This window comes from Halictus rubicundus, chromosome 6 (assembly GCF_050948215.1).
Source record: "Halictus rubicundus isolate RS-2024b chromosome 6, iyHalRubi1_principal, whole genome shotgun sequence".
In the NCBI taxonomy this organism is placed as follows: Eukaryota; Metazoa; Arthropoda; class Insecta; order Hymenoptera; family Halictidae; genus Halictus; species Halictus rubicundus.
Genome location: NC_135154.1, coordinates 19,225,635 through 19,243,164, shown reverse-complemented (window position 1 = coordinate 19,243,164; position 17,530 = coordinate 19,225,635). Strand labels below are relative to the sequence as shown.

The following is a 17,530-nucleotide window of genomic DNA, read 5'->3' as shown; positions in this document are numbered from 1 at the left end:
AGAGATCAAGAGAGAGAGGGACGACTTCCATGGATTTTCCGCGGCGACCATTTCGTTTATTTTTGATACTTAAATGGGTTTAATAAGCGTGTAACGCGAATTCATGGGTAACGATAAAAAGTGTAGGATTAAGATCGGACGGTTGTTCTGCGGCATCGCGGCGCTTTGCAGCAACGGTTCCGTTGAAATACGACGTTATTCGAACAGCGTTGAAGTGTCCGGAATAAAGATCTCAGTAAAAACTAAGACTGACATAATTCAGGATTAAATGGAACACCGGTTAAACGCGCGGAACTATTAAGGAACGGGCACGGGGATTAAGAGAAACATTTTTAGAAATTGCGAACCGGCGATCGGGATAAACCGAAGACAGAAACATGCAGATGTGAAACACTCGTGCTTCAGAGTTTAATTCTGGTCAATTCTGGTTTAATTCAGTTTATTTTTACTTTTTCGAGCAACAAGTTTACTTATTTAATTCTGCGGAACAGCTGGTACAGGACGGATTTTTTTTATTAAAATGTATAGTAGCAATTTTAAAACGATTAAAAGAATTTTATAATATCAACATATTATTTAGAATTACTTTAAAAAAGAAACAAATTTGTAGGTGGCTCCTACTACAATTTTTATTTTGTCCACTTAGTCTAAAAACAGTGTTAGTATATTGTACAAAATTTGAGAATGTCAAGACGCATAATTGTATTTTCTAATTTCAATGTTGAGATTCGTGATTCATATTAATTGCACAGAAAAATTATGAAAAATAAGAATGGTTTAATCCATTTCCTTGAATTATTGTGAACAGATGAATTCTCTTATTTGTTGGTCTCGTACTCTTTCGAATGGTCGAGACAGAAATCCTACGGTTGAGTCAGAAATTTTTAATGTAAATACAGGGGCGTAATGGAGCAACGAGGATTTATAATTGCGAGAGCAAAGAGCCGACGCGGCGAGTGAATGGTACTTGAGAATAATGTTAACTGCACTCCCGTTAACGTGGAACGAAGCGTGACAGAATGAAAAACTGTAGGATGGTAATTGCCATAAAATGTCGGGCATAAGGACGTTGAACAGGAATAATTGAGAAACGAAGATTAACAAACTTCAACCACCGAAAATTCAACTTCCGTTCACCGTTCGCGAATCGAAAATACAAAAACCATTTTTCAGCCGTAGATTTCGCAAAAATACACACGGGCCAGAATTTACACGACGAACGAGCGGTTTCCTCGTGAAAATTGTATTTATTCTTTTCTCATTAAAAATTCCTTAATAACATAATTTCCCGTTTAACGAGACCTTCCCGTCGAACAATGAGAACGGAACAAAGAAAACCTCGATCGGGGGCGGGGTGAAGCAGAGGGGAATATAACAAACACCGGGGTGGGGGGGTTGCAGTACGTCGTTATCGATCAGACGGTAATGAAATTAACGTTCGCAACAATGGACCATTATTGCATTCCTGGGTATAACTGGCGCCCTGCGCCCGGAAGCTGAACGTGGGGCGCGGCCTCCCTGTGGAAAAATATTTCACGTTAATTAATCTCGGTTCATTTAACTTGAACGCCGGCTCGTTTCTGTTTTACGTATACACGCGCGCGCGCGCGCTTGCTCGCTCGCAAGCATGTTTGCCCGTTTTATGAAGCTCTTCGATAAACTTCCTTTTTATCCGACACGGTCTTCAGAGCAGGGGTCGCGCCACCTCCGCGAAATAATATCCGTCGGCAAACTTCATTCGCAATCGTCATGTTAGAAGACTGGCCAGGCGCGCCATTATTTTCACTCCTCGCCGGATGTGTAAACTCTCGAAATCTCTTGCTCCGTCGAAACTCGCTATTCGAATCGCCGCGTCGCGCCGGGGCCGAGAAACGCGCGATTTTTTAACGAATTTTGCGATACTGCAGAAGATTAGCTTGTGCTTCTTGTTGGTCGTAGATTGTTTGCGGCAGCGGCGGACCGTTAACTTTGGGACCCTGGGCTAACACTGTCTGGGGGCCTGAATTAACTCAAGTGCCAACAATTTTTGTACAATTTATTTTTCCTTAAGTTATTAATTGAAATTGTTTTGATTTTTTTTGTTTTCCTGCAGCTGGTTTGAGGAGAGATTAGGGGCTGCATAGCTGAAGTATGCGTGTATTGTGTCAAAAAGTGTTCACCGACGTGCAAAAATGATTTCGAATTTCCCACAGTTGGTAAAAATGATGAAAAATTCCGGATATCACACCCTGTAAGATTGTGACCCCCCCCCCCCCCGGCAAGCGCGTCGAGCAGCAAGAAGCAAGTTGCCAGGACAGACACGTGGTTTTTAAACGCAGCTTCCTAACGAGCAAAGTTTCGTTTACCCGGGCCGCGCTTATGTTAGCGAAGACGCGCTTTTAGGTGTGCGCGGCCACCCCGGCTCTCAGTCATTTGTGGCAACATCCGCTCGGTTGCGAGGCTCCTCTCATTCCCCGGCAGTTTTCTCGATTATCGGGAAATAGGAACGATTACGCGGGCTCGAGGATCGAGATATCGAAAATTTCCACGGGTTTCCATCTCCACGCTCGTGGATTCCCACCTTGATGGTTTTCCACCACCACCACCCCACCCCACCCCCCCCCCCCCCCCGCGGTTGAAACCGTGAACGACAACCGCTGGAAAGATACAACCGTTCCCCATCGAATAAACGGTCCGTGAAACGAGATGTATTTACATTCGTGACAACGATCCGCAGGAACCATTTTCCCCTTTTCCTTCTCGCCGTGCTCTCGGGTTTTCCCGCCTTAAAACCGATTCAAGCTGTAGGAATGAAATCGCCGGAGACGATAAATCTCTATGCAAATCCTCGTTCTCGAAGATTGTCTTGCAACAGTGAACAAGAAATTCTCTTTCTTTCAGGAAGAATCCGTGCGCTAAAAATCTATGAAAGATTCCATTTTTTATTGACACACAGCTTTTCGACTAGGTGTTCCTTTAAAGAAATGTGCTAGTATACTGCTGGCTCAAGAAGATTAGCCTTTAACGACTCGGATGAGTGAAATGAAATTTTGAGATGTTCTACGCCAAATGGAATAGACAAGGTTTTTGGGATTACACGGAATAATTTTCAAATGGATTTCATTTAAAATAATGGACATCTTTGCATTATGAAATCATGACAACGAGCGGTTGCGAACACGTAGAACATACATTATACAACGTACATCATAATTAAACTGCGGATTGTATGCATTTATGGGATAATGAAAATAATTTAAACAAAAGTTGATTTTCGACTGGCTATACATTACAATAAAAGAAGTTCTACAAATTTTTCTTTACCATTGTCAAGGCCACCTTAATTTTTTTTAAATGGCACATTGTATTTTTGACTTAACAATATTGTAGCCCGAGTCTTAATAATACACACAAGTTAATATCACCCATTCAAGCAAATTGTCTTTTTTGTTGGAATTTTCATTTCTTTGCCTTCAAGGTTCATGGTATACAAGGTCGTTGAATTCGTCTAGATACAGGCTATAATACTGTTAAGTCAAACATACAATGTGCCATTTAAAAAAGTGAAGGAGGCCTTGACAATAAAAAAAAAATTTTCGAATTTTTTTCTTCATGCAGAGCAAAAATTTTCTGCAGCAATTGCGAAACAGAAGAGCCGAATAAAAAATTCTTTTCTTCAATGATTCTAAAAATGATGCTCCTAAATTTTCACAATATTCTTATTTTAAATTGCACCCAAAAAATGTTTGTCATACATGCATAAAATCCAGTAATGGAAATTGGCGGAGACTGTTTTTATTTTTGCATAGAAATCCGCAATCTAACCATAATATACACGTTGTTGCTTCCACGATCTTTTTCCTTCCATTTTCAAAGTCCCTCACTATCACATTTTGGATTGTCCTAATTTCATATCTGTTTCCTCTTTCTTTATCTATCCACATAAACATTGAAAACACACACACACACACACACTCTCTCTCTCTCTCTCTCTCTCTCGCTCTAGTTCTTGTTCTTTGGTTTCGTTTTTTCTGATATTCCACCGTTTACAGTTTTTGTTTTTCATTTCCCCGGACGAGTTTTCCCAGCGTTCTCTCCTCCTTTGTGCATTGTGTATCCCCACCGGTGTTTACACAGTCGCCTCGGAAAGTAAGTTAACGGATCTCCAAACATATCGCCGTCTATTATTACTGAAAATTTCGAATTTTCTTTCGGCCACCGCTCGGCATAACGAAGTTTCGCGCTTCCGCGGATTCTCGTTTGCATGTTCGTATCGGAACTTTAATCGTGGCTCCGCGTTAATTTTTCAAAGAGTTTGTTGGGAACTTTCACCCCCCCCCCCCCTCTCTCTCTCTCTTTCTCTACCTCCGATTTTTCTTCTTCCGATATTTATCTTTGCCGTAGTTTTAAGCGAAAATTCCTCGAGGCAGACTAACTATTCTTTTGCTCCCGGAAGCTCGATAAAAAACAGTTGGACAATTTTATGAAGCAAATTATTCGATATAAGTTGATCGAATGCTTTCAGAGTTAGCGTGCTTGAAATTTTCGATATAAATTGCGGTCGTTCGTTAGAAATATGTAAAATAGGTAAAGCATGCATGCACGAACAAATTTAAGGGCTGCCGAAAATCGAACGTTGGAATAATTATGTGTACAACATTCGGTGCCACTATTTATTCCTTTAAAATCGTAAATCAAAGTTTGAAGAAGATTGCTGTCGTTTGAAGAAGACTAATAGAGAGAAATTGCTGAATAAATATGTTTCTTTTAAATATCTCTAAAAGACACGTGCAATTTCACAAATTTCCAAAAACCTCGCATTTCCAGTACTCCAAGCGAATTTCGCTATCCAAAGATGTGAAACAGAAATCGCAATTAGCGACGGACGCGATTATCGATTGTCTTGGGGTTTTGCTGACTAGATGTAGAGGAGGGTTTTGTTATTAGTGATCGAAGCAAGGTTGTTTCGTGGAAGTTTCGTGCAATCCGATAGGTGACGTTATCGATCGTTGTTGCAGAAGCCAGCGTCGAGTTCGACTCGACAAATGGCAAGAAGTCCGGGTTTCGAGAACCGGACGCATGGCTACCTTACACTTGGAACACGAAGGAACTGAAGAAATATTAGCACCTGGCGCATTCACGAACCTGGTCGTATCCCTGGACCTTTACGTGGGCGGCGCACCGTCCACTGTTGAATACACTCCTAAAATACGAACGACCACAGGATTTGTTGGATGCGTCCAACAATTCATTCTAAATGGACGTGAGGTGAGAAACTCGCATAATTCATGAAATTAAATCCCCGTACGCTGGGCGGCGCGAGCTTTCGCGCGGCGACCCCGGGAACGATAAATTTAATTATGCTAATTCCCGGACGAATCAAAATTAAATTGCATGGATTTGTTCGTTTTCCCTCGGAAAAAATGATACTGTACCGACGAATCTTTTTCCATTGGAAATACGCGTCAATGTTAACACTAACTTTTTCCCGAAATTCGAGCGAAAAAGCCGCGTGAAAGATCAACCGTTTTCCAGGCGAGACGGCTTGAAAAGCGTAGATCCCGCGTGAAAGGGCGCTTTTGTCGCAGCGGCGCGGCGATTCCGGGCGCAAGGATGAACGTGTAATCCGTGAATCTAAATTGTCAATTTCCCCCTACACAGATTGGAATCCTTGCCGAGGCAGTTAGCGGCTCCAACGTCGCCAACTGCGGACACGCTTGTGAAGCGAGACCTTGCGGCGACGCGGAGTGTCGTCCGCTCCGGGACCGCTTCACATGTCGGTGCCAAGCGGGTGGGCAGCACCCGTGCCCGGCACCCGACCGTACGAAAACATCAGACCCCTCGGCCGGGATGGCCAATCCCGCATCTAAAATTACCAGATCCGTCCAGGCTTTCGCAGGTAGCGAAAGCTACCTGCATTTTAACGATGCAGACACAATGAAAAGGTATCATACACACGTATACATGAACCTCGAACTCCGAAATATCCCTCCTACATTTTAAACTGCGAATCAGTTTTCGCTAATCATTTTTTATTTTTCTCTGCGCCACATTTTTATATTCCGTTTTCGACCGCGAGACACGCGATTTTAAATCTTTCTTTTTTAACTTTATTTTTTCTTAAGGATTTTCTTTGAAGTCAACGTTGATTTTGTTGCCGGACTTGATGTAAATGGATAACGTTTCAATTAGTTGTTAAAAAGTCAATTTGTGTTGTTCTGCTCTCCACAAGGTTTGAATTTATTTCAAGAGCACAGCTCTCTCTCGAGAAATATTTTTAGACAGTTTCATAAATGTTTCAAAAAACATACTATGTACTGCACTGTCTTGCAGTGTTGAATGTCTTTCGTCTGTTCACAGGGTAGTTTCACCACGCGAAGATATACCGTGGCCAGAATAGGTGATCTTCGTGTGGAAGACCACTTTTCATTTATTTGTTCCGTTAATTTAAATGGCCTTGCTCGCTTTTAATATGTAATTAATCTTGTACATAATTCCCGTATGATTAGAATTCTTATTTGATTCGATTAGCGAGAAGGCCAAGTTAATCGTGTAATATAGTTTTTCGATAAATGTTGTTAGATAAATGTCTATTACTAAATGTTATTTAATGTACTCTAGATATATTTATCCGAACATAAATTTTAAATAGCACACAGAGTCTCATTTTCTTTGATCCCTCCAGATTTCCTTATTAGTTTCAGACTGAAAAGCGTGATTTTTATGCAGATCTGATACAGAGCTTTAAAAGAAGAATCACTTATAAAAGCTGTCATAAAATTCTTTTTAGGATGACGTAAAATATTTTCCGGTAAAAGTTTTCCGCTGAAATGAAATGAACAGAATGTGCTCCGTTCAGAGAATGGAACGTTCCCCGCTGTTTTTGAGGGATCATTTCAGCCCTTACAAATTGGTTTGCGTGAGAAATGAAATACTGTAAAGTAGTCTCGGCTAAAACAAATGACACAGTAACGAAAGTCTCTCTGTTATACAGAAAGAAAATGCTTCGGTCTTTTTAAAGCGAAACTTCATCCCTTAAAAACGTTCTACAGCAAGAAAAAAAGATAAGGTAGTAAAGACGAAGTAATCTACCTGAACGTGACATTTTATAATTTTCTTTGATCCCTCAAGCTTTCCGTGACAGTTTCAAACCAAGAGACAGGAATTATACGTTTTATAAAGAACTTCAAAAGAACATGCAGATAAAAATTTCTTCAGTGCAATTGTCTGTAAAATGTTGAAAACATTGTCCCAAAGAACAGAGTCTACGTGTGGAAAGAAAATTCTCCGTTCTGTCCAAAGGAGATCTTTGTACCTCAAAAACAGTTCTACAGTTCTAAAATGAACAAATTTATATTATAAATGAGTCATGCCACTTGCATATGAGATTGTACAATCTCTTGTTTGATTGTTCTTTCGTGTATCAAGCTTTTCTTAGCAGAGATTCTTAGCTGTAAGGCAGAATAAAACAATACATGATGCAAAAAGGACAGTAAAAGAGACAATCTGTCGCAGACAATTACACAAGGACCAAAACCCGTCTGTTCCAGGATAATCAGTTACAGAGTGGACATCAATATGAGATTCCGTGCGAGCAGCAGTAGCGGTTTGCTGTTGTGGAGCGGTCGCCAGACTGATCGGCGGAAACAAATGGACGATAACGACGATTTTCTAGCCCTCGGCTTGAATCGCGGTTATCTGACCTTGGCGTACAATCTCGGCTCCGGCGAGGCTGTTCTACGATATAATTTAACGAGACTAGACGATGATCTGTGGCATCGTATACGAGCAGTCAGGTAAAACCTCACACCGCAAGTCTTTCGATCAGTAAACCTCTCTAATGGAAAAACATTTACACTCTTAAGATCTTTGTTAAACCATTTGCATCATAAGGAAATATGCAAAGAAGGCCATCATCACTATCGAATGTTATTTCAATAATTCGTCTTCGTTTCAGTGGCCTAATTTCTTCTTTACTGTAATCAGAATTACTACTTTCTTCTCCAACAACACCGTCCATTTTTATTTTTTAGCTAACGAATAATGATAGTGACCAACAAAGTTGAGCGTATGCATGCGCTAATGATGCAAATGGGTTAATCGAGTTCTCGTGTTCTGAATTCGCGCTGTGTTTCTTCAGGAACGAACAGTGGGCGTCGCTGATCGTTGACAACGGCACTGGCGTCTCAGCTTCATCGCCTGGACAGCTCAGACAACTGAACACTGACACTGGACTTTACGTTGGTGAGTGGAACTTTGAATTATTTAGATAATACCTATTTGGTTTAATACTTCTTTAGGACTTTTGTTCACCCATATTCTTCGGGGTGAATATTTATTCGTTTTTGATTACAGACAGAAAGATTGAAATATAGAAGGATTAAGAGAAAAAGATTATATAGAAATATCGAAATATAAACAATTGAGATGTAGAACAGTTCAGATATAGAAAGATTAAAGTATAGGAAAATTGAGATGTAGAAAAAATAGAGATATGGAAAGACTGAAATATAGAAAAATTAAGATACAGAAATTAAAAATAGAAACATCTAAATATCTTTCGTAACAAATATAAAATTAACTATGAAAAAATGACGTGCTGTAGAATATTGTGAAGGGTGCCTGCTTCTCAGCGAAGAGATTTATGAACAGATGAATTGTAAGAGCAGTATGTTTAAATAACTACTTTTATTAGAAATAAGCACGATGTCAATCACAGTACAGAGAATCACGTAAATACTTCGCGCGCCGAAAAAATATACACAATCGTTACCGTTATCGTAATCGTTAATCGGATCGTATCGTAACGTTCGGCTTTGCCGTTCAATGGTTCTCTTGCGAATCTCTCCCCCGCGGCACGGACGCGTCCTTTTTATATCGGTCTCCATCGAACGTTCTAGATTTAGTTAAACAATTTGGTCGTCACGGTAAATAGCCTAAAGTCTTTAACTCCAACTTTAAATTAATCCTTTCTGAACAAACTTCGCCACGTTGGCAACAACAAGCATGAAAAATTAGAGTGCATTACCTAAAAGCTATACATAAAAACTATATAAACTAAAATACTAAAATAATTTCTGTAAACGGTTCTATTCTAGAACTTCTATATCTCAATTTTTCTATTATTTCAGTCTTTCTTTATGAGAGACATTTCGAACCAAAAATTTTGACACATATCGAGACGCAGTGCCTACCAAATTGGACGCTGGTTTCGGTGCCATGAAAATTGCGAAACTGGGTAACTGTTTGGCGATTCTAGGAGGCGCGCCCGACATCGTAAGGACAACAGGGCGCAGATACAGAAAAGGTATCGTAGGCTGCATCAGCGATCTGGTGCTAAATTCGGACTTTTCTGTTCCTCTGACTTCACCCGCCCAGGCGACCAACACCCACGCCTGTATACCGTAGAGGACACCGGTAGTGTCCTATATTAAATGTTAATCCCCATATTTATTGCTGTTCGTGTTAGATGTTTATATATTACACCAAATCGAGCTCGATTCCGAGCCGGGGCGAACGTCCGAGGAACCAGCGGTCAAGGTGCACTTCGCACATTTCAGGATTCCTTGAACGCTCCCCTGGCCGCATCGGCGCGCGATTTATGTAGAGGTCATCGCCCCTTTTGTACATAATCCCATTCACGACGAAAAACAAATACTCCCGACGAGACGAAAAACGAGGGGTGAGGGGAGGAGGAGAAAGAATAATTAGAAAATAAACACCCCGACCAAGACAAAAAAGAAAACAATCAGATGCAGAAACGAAAAAATCGGGACAAAAAAAACTTTTCGGCCAATTATACAAGTAGTCTCGTCGCGAGTTAAGAATTCGTCGACTATTTATTATACTGTAAATATTAAATGTAAATAAATCTTAATGTGAATATAATAATCCGTCGCTGCGCGACGTTAAATATTAAATCGAGTATCGATTTCAATCCGAATTAATCCGAATAAATGTATTATAGTACAAAAATGTTCTGCTTAATGTCCCAAAAATATCATATACATATACCATAGATTCCCCCGTGTGTCACCTGTTTTTCGGTTCGACCGGTCTATTTACACTTTCTTCGAAAACGGGAATCAGATCGTCCCGTTTCTAACAAATAAGTTGTGTCGGGCGGAAGTTGTTACGGTGACGGAACGTGTCCATAAGTCAGTCACGACTGATGTTTTTATCGACAGATTTTCCGGATGTGCAGGTTTACAGGTGTACAAGCTCGTAGAATCACCACGGAGGTCGATGAACAACAACACGTCGCGAATGTGAAAATTGTGCAAGAGAAACAGTGTTTCACTGGCGAAAGGAAGTAGGCGGCCTTTCGAGGCAGACTGAAATACATCCGCGCCGGGACGTATATGCCATTTAACATCGTTAGACTTCACATGTAATCGTTTATATTTATTATAATTGTACTTTCTACATTTAACTACCATTCACATTTGATATTCTGTGTTCCATTTATATGATTTCAAGAAAATAACATCCATACAAAATTGACTATAGCCGATTGCTTTTCTGATGTGTTCGGTTGATTTTCCTTTCTTTTTTTTTTTCCACTTCTTGATCACGATCCGAATCGAGACTCTCGAATTAGCGCATTTCGACTCGGTTCGCGCCGGTTCAAATCATTCTCGACAAAGCGAAGAAACTAAAGTGTACCACTTCATCCATCATTTCGCTTCGTCGTGCGTCCCCCAGTTCGTTCATCCTCCGCTTATTCTCTTCTTCGTTGTTCCTTACGATATGACGTGTATACGTATTGACTTCGCTGATTGATTCCGACCGGCTATTTTTCTCTCCTTTAATCCTTCCGGCTTGAATCTTACTCCTAGCCGCTTGCCAATTAATTGTCTACTTCAATTTCTCTAATGACTTCGCAATTCTACTTTCGAATTGGATATTGCCGGTTCTGTCGATTTAACGGTCGAATCATTTTTTTTTTAATTACACTGAACCGCATGTTCTTACGATCTCGTTCTTGTCTGAGGGCTAATTTGCAACCCGAGGTACAACGCAAATGTATACAATTTACAATGAGGAAAATAACTTAATACGTGCCAACAACTAAGTAAAATGACTTGTTATTTTATCAGGGAAGAAAAGGATGATTAAAAATTTTTTCGAATTTTGCTTTGAGCCTGACCTAATCATGTACAGTGATTTCCCTGTATGTTATAGTTACTCGCTAAAGTCCTACCAAGTTAAGAAAATATGCGGGGATATCTCTGTATTAAGTCGCGAATTACTTTATACAGATATTTAACCATTAGAACGTGCGGTTCGTGCTTCTTAAGCGGGAACGTTTGGGGAGCGCACGCTGCCAATTGTGGAAGTACATTACGAAGCATAGTGGTTCTCGTAAACACGAACGAGCGCGGACCGACCCTGCATGCAAGCGCTATAACAATCCTCCTCGTATCGCGTGCCCGGTTTAACGCAAAATCAACGCGAATTGATAAAAATCCGTTTCGATGACGGTCAGTTATTTTCGAGGCTGATTTAGTAATTAATTCTGCAGCTGGTAAATAATTTTTATAAGGGCGGACAATAAGACCCATATTTGGAAAATCGGGTGTATTAATTTTATTACGATAGGCAGTGTTCAGACATTTGTACTATGCAAATGTGAAGGATCGAACATTGATCAATGTATGGTGGCATAATATTCTGTTGGAAAATTTAAGATCAGCAGAATCAGTTAAAATTGCTGGAGAATTGCCATTCTCTAATTACAATTTATTTAAATTTCGTAACATGAGCAAGTTCTACGAAGAAACATTTGATTTTCAATCTTACAAATGGTGAATTTTCAATCTTACAAATTCTTCTAGACGTTCTGCCGGTTCCAACATTGCGGCGGCAACTCGAGAAAGATACTTTCTCCAGGCACAGTACCTTGTGGGGGCGGAGTGTTGTCGGCGCGGGGAATCTCCCCGCGCCCTGTTGTGCCCCCGCCAATGGGGGTGGTGGATTTGGGGGCCCGGGGTGCGAGCTGACCCGGGCCCCCAGGGGGGAGCATGGCTCCCCCCGCGATATTCCGACACCCCCCGGGTTAGTTTCCCGGTGTGGGGCGGGTGTCGGTCCGTCCCTCCCCAATAGGGGAGGGGGATCCGTGGGGGGTTTGGGGTAAGGAAGGGTCGGGGCGTGCCGGATCGCGCCTCCGACGGCCGTTTCTTCCGGTGGCGGCGTCTTCTTGCCTCGGCCGGGGCTGGTTCCTTCGGGATACCGGTCCTGAGCGGGGCACGAAGACCCCGGGAGCTGTGGGTGGACCGAGCTGGGGCTCGGGAAGCCCAATCCGAAGGTTCCAGGGATGGGGACACCGGGCGGGTCCCTCCGCCCGGGGTCATGTAGCGTTGGCAGTGGGGGAGGTTAACCCCTCTCCCGGGGTATGATGATAGCTGGGAGGTGTTCTGTTGAGTACTCGCGTGATCCAGGCACCTCCCCTTTAGCTTAGGTGGGCGTGGGTTTTTTAGTGGGTAGCCTCTTGGGGATTTTTCCCCAGGGGTAGTCCCACATAACCCCGACTCCCCCCAGGGAGTCGGGGTATGCGTAAAGTCATTTTCCCCACGAAAAAAAAAAAAAAAAAAAGCCACAGTACCTTGTCTAATCATCACGGGGGGATTCGAACTACACTTGCATCGTCGATGATGTCAATTGCTTTTGGTCCTTTTTGTACCTTTCGTAATTGATTTAATTCCACTCGCTCGATTATTATACCTCTCTATCGAGCGTCCGGAGGCATTGTGCACTTTTTTTCCTTTTTTGTACCATATTTTAATTTTATTATGCCGAGGGCGGTCTTCGAGACGTGCTCCGTCGAGTTCTTAATCCCAAAACGATAAAAAAAAATGTCATACATATTAATATATAATAGATATTTGTTGCGAACTCTTCGGATCTTTCACGGTGCTGAAAGATTTCCGTCAGTTCGCAGAAACGGGGTGGCAGGAAAAAGTCCGACGAAACGAGGATCGCAAGGAATACAGAGAGAAACACGCTTGAGACCTGTCGATTGTCGATAATACAGAAGACTGCGTCGATCGGCCGTTAGATCGATCGCTCCTGACGCCCGTCCCCCGCGCGGCCCGCGAGGGCCGTCGAGCTGCTCGATCCATCCGGGACTCGCGGGGCGCGGGAGGGGACGCAGGAACGACCCAGCAAACGCCGCAAGTTAGACACCGGTGTACTAACGGAACTGGCGCGAAGTTTGAAAGATTGAATTTACAAGAAAGGCGTATTAATATAGCAGAATAATACGAACTACTTGTATGAACGTTAAAATTAAAAAAAATTGGTTGCAAAAAATGATATTCATGAAAATAGTGAAATAAATATATAAATATAATGTAAAAGAAACAGAAGCAATGATTATTGAGGTTCGCAGAAAGTGAATAGTAATTTTAAAAATGTTTCTAAACATTATTAACATTTACTTCACTGTTATAAATAAAGGAAGTGGGGGTATGTATTTTTTACGTTTTAAGAGAAGCAGTAAATGAAATTAAATTCATAATAATACTGAAAGAAATTTATTAATTACTTTATAAACAAGTAATACATACGATATAGATTTCTTTTATGTACAATTATATGTTATAATAATATATAAAGTATAAATGTATGTACAATTGAACAGAATGTATTCAATGTTATTCTTTTATGTCCGATCATGAACCTTTGTGAATCTTTGTGATCCAAGAAGCTGGCCATAATAGTTTCCTTGCTATTTATCATACTTTTCTTTCTAATATTCAATACATACCTGCTAACTCCGAAAGTTCACTAAATATCAAAAAAGACGATCATAGAATACGCCAAAACACGCTATAAAACAAACTGCTCCCTAACGCGCAACTGTGTAGGGATATTGACGCTGCCGCGCCATTCCCCTAGGCACGCGCCTAGAGAATATGCTCCGACGAGGTTGGCACTGTCAACCTCGGGCAATGCAGGCGAGAGAACCGCCTATGTGCTCTCTCGCTGCCTGACTCTCGATCGAGACAGACGTCTCGATCCAACGCTCTCGAACCAGAGTCGTGTAGCGTGGCCAGTTGACCACGCGAACATAGCTAGATATATATATATAGCATCGATTAATGGCGCGGAGAGGGAAATTTAAATATAAGATGTAATCGCGTATTTCATACATACGTATTTTATTTGGGCGCGATAGTTTAGAGTAGGTAAAGAAAGACCGGGAGAGTTCCATAGAGATCCTTGACGAAATTCGAGTCGGCGAGACTAATTGAGGAATTTAGAGAAAGTCACGCAGCCTCTTAGAGTAGCTTCTCCAATTCTACATAAATTAGGGATAGTCGAAGTCCGGAATCAGTTAAGGACAAGAGGTCATAAATTCCGAGTCAAGGACCTCTTGGAACTCCCTCGGACCTCTCGCTCGTTCGGTCCCACATGGCCCCACGTCCCTTGTTTTGGCGGGGGTTCACCCTCATGCGTACCCCACTCCGTGAGCTCGGCAATATGGAGCTCGCGCGCGCCAGTCTTGAACACACGTGTTAGTCACTATTGGTAGAAAGTCTCCGGAAATTCCGCGTCATTATTGTAAACGAACGCGACCACCGCGCGGTACCTCGTAGCGAAAATAACGACGAAGCCATTTTCGTATGCCAGTTGATTCGACCGCATCGCGACCTTCGCGTAGTTGTGTTTATGCCGTGTCGATCCCCCCGTCGAGTCGCGTGGCCGCTACGATACCGGGTAGTTCGTGTTTACCGCGTCGCGCCGTGCCTTTGCGAAACTGCGTACATCTGCGCAGAGCGCGCGTTACGAATAATTCGCGGCCGGTTCGAACACACGCGTGTTTGCAAAATCGCGCAATATGACTATCCCCGCGTCGCTCACTCAGGATGAACTCCTTCAGGCGTTGTTACAGGGTCGCGTCGATTCATACCGGCAACCAAAGGTGCCCGATTTCTTCAAAGAAGATCCGGCACTTTGGTTCGCCCAAGTCGAGTCATCCTTCTCCGCGGCAAGGATTCACAATAAAAAAACAATGGCTGATATATTGGGTGGCCACGTTAAAGTACGACGTTTGTTCAGGATTCAAGCTGTAAAATTCGGTGTCTATTGTCTTTACTGGCGACCGCTGTTTCATACGGTTTTTGTCGCGTATGTCAACACGCGGCAAGAGCGCGTGTCGCCGTTGCTCGACACCGCGTAGCAACAGTTTTCGCTCTCATTCGCCGAATTTCACCGCTTGAATCCTTCAAATCATGACAAACAAGGATCATCCTATTCGCGAGCTCCAATCACGGTGCTCCAAATTCGACGGTCTTTGTTATTCAAGGCACCTGCGCGTGCCTTCTCGTTCTCTTAACGCTCTTAACGGAAACTATTAATAGGAAAGGAATGCACAGAAATTTGGATCTACAATTTGTAAAAATCAGCTTCACTGTATTTCACAAGAATTTCTCAGAAGAATATAACTATTGAAATGTACAGTTAATAAAACCGTTAGATGAACAAGATAAGAGCTGTTTGACACGTCCTTTCTAGGAAACGGTTGTACACAGAGAGAGAGAGAGAGAGAGAGAGAGAGAGAGCGCCGTCGGTTGTCTCTCTCTTTTATTGTTTCGATCCTTCTGGAACGTTCGACACGCACCGGGGCTTCCGTTTGTCGAATCGAGAGTGTTCCAGAAGGATCGAGACGCATCGCGACCAATTACGTGGTCGATCGGTTGCCCGCGTAATTTTCGGTGACGCTGATTGCTCGCGTTTTGGCGAGATCGCACCGCGTGAGCTCGGCAATATGGCGCTCGCACGCGCCAGTCTTGAACACACATGTTAGTCATTATTGGTAGAAAGTCTCCGGAAATTCCGCGTCATTATTGTAAACGAACGCGATCACCGCACGGTACCTCGTAGCGAAAGTAACGACGAAGCCGTTTTCGTATGCCAGTTGATTCGACCGCATCGCGACCTTCGCGTAGTTGTGTTTATGCCGTGTCGATCCCCCCGACGACTCGCGTGGCCGCTACGATACCGGCTGTTTCTCGAACAGCTGCCGTCGCATGTCCGTGCCGTCCTGGCCAAGGCGAACGTTTCCGAGCCACGGAAGCTTGCCGAATTAACCGACAAAATGTCTGCGGAGAAAGTTATCATTTTCGGAGGGGAACAAGCCTTTGTAAATGAAAGTCATCTCAAGGTCATACTTTCCGAGATCTTACGAACAGTAATGTTTTCTCAAGTGATCTTTTTTGTCGTGAATCGATAGCAAATTCTGTGTACAAACATACTTCATATGTCCTAATAAAAGAAGAATGTAAAGAATGTCAGTTTAAAATAGTGGAAATTATTGAGAGCGAGAAAAGGTTGAAAATAATTTCCAATATCGATAAAGCCCATTTCACCGGAGACGCAAAAAATTCTGCAGTGTACTTGTCCGTCGAAAAATGCGAGTATAGCATTGTGTGCATTGAAACGTGAACGTTGTCGCAGCGTTATCCTATAACTATATTATAACGATAATATTTCGCTGAACCGGGTACACCGGAAGTGCGCCGGGCCACGTTCGAAGGGAGAGAAAGTCATCTATTGAACGGTCCCTGGTGCCGACGCGGGGAAACTTTCGAGATAGGGGGGACGATCGGGATCGTGTTTGTTGCGCCGCGTTCAGGTAAGTGGAACGGCACTGCGTTTTTACAGAATATACATATTTACAACTTAATGCTAATTAAATCTAACTTACAACTAAACGCGGTATGTACAATTATACAGGAGGCACGTGGCGTCACGTGCTAGTCGAGGCTCTTCGCTCGCCTCGTTTATCGCGACCGGGAGGAAACAGAGTTTCGAGATCGGGCGTTTGAATTCGGCATGGGCTGTTTTCACGGTGACGACCCGAACCAGCCCATCGTCGCCCGGATGGCACCCTACGATCCTGCCCAGTCCCCACGTGCTCGGAGGAGTGTTGGCGTTGCGTACCAGGACGATCTGGCCGACTCTGGTAAGTTTTTGCTTGGCCTTCGATTTGGGACGCTGGTGAAGTGTCTGCAGGTAGTCGTTTGTCCAGGCTCTCGAGAAGGTCTCCGTGAGTCGTTGGATGAGCTGCTATCGGGACAGCCGATTCTCCGCCAGGTGAAGGACGCTGGGTTCCGGACTCGCGACGAGGGCGGCACCGATTAAGAAATGCCCCGGTGTAAGGACGGAATAATCGTCGAAGCGATCGGGCGGGAGTTGAGGCAGGCCTCGACGCGGCAGAGGAACGTCGACAACACCTCGAAGGTGAGAGTATGTGCACCGATGCACCGGTTTAAGTGGTGCTTGACACTTTTGACCGCTGCCTCCCACAGTCCTCCAAAGTGAGGGGCTGTGGGGGGTAGAAAGTGCCAAGATACACCGTCGATCGCGAGTTTATATTGTAATTCGGTATCGCGAGTGGCGGTACGGTATGCGGTGGTTAATTCGCGGTTCGCCCCGTGGGAGGTGCTGCCGTTATCGGAGGTCATAGAGCGCGGTAGGCCTCTTCGGGAGACAAACCGGTGATAAGCGGCGAGAAATGCTGCGGATAAGTAATCCGAGACAACTT

At 43.2% G+C, this 17,530-nt stretch overlaps 1 protein-coding gene across 1 annotated transcript in view; it reads left to right on the top strand.

The window, feature by feature from the left end:
- Positions 1–9,902, top strand: part of LOC143354813 (pikachurin) — a 294,755-nt gene extending 284,853 nt beyond the window's left edge. The window contains exons 10-14 of the mRNA XM_076789159.1: positions 4,998–5,247; positions 5,641–5,924; positions 7,530–7,775; positions 8,120–8,223; positions 9,239–9,902. Of these exons, the coding sequence (XP_076645274.1) occupies positions 4,998–5,247; positions 5,641–5,924; positions 7,530–7,775; positions 8,120–8,223; positions 9,239–9,387 (1,033 nt within the window). The 3' untranslated portion in view covers positions 9,388–9,902. The remainder of the gene's footprint in view (positions 1–4,997; positions 5,248–5,640; positions 5,925–7,529; positions 7,776–8,119; positions 8,224–9,238) is intronic.
- The last annotated feature ends 7,628 nt before the right edge of the window (positions 9,903–17,530 follow it).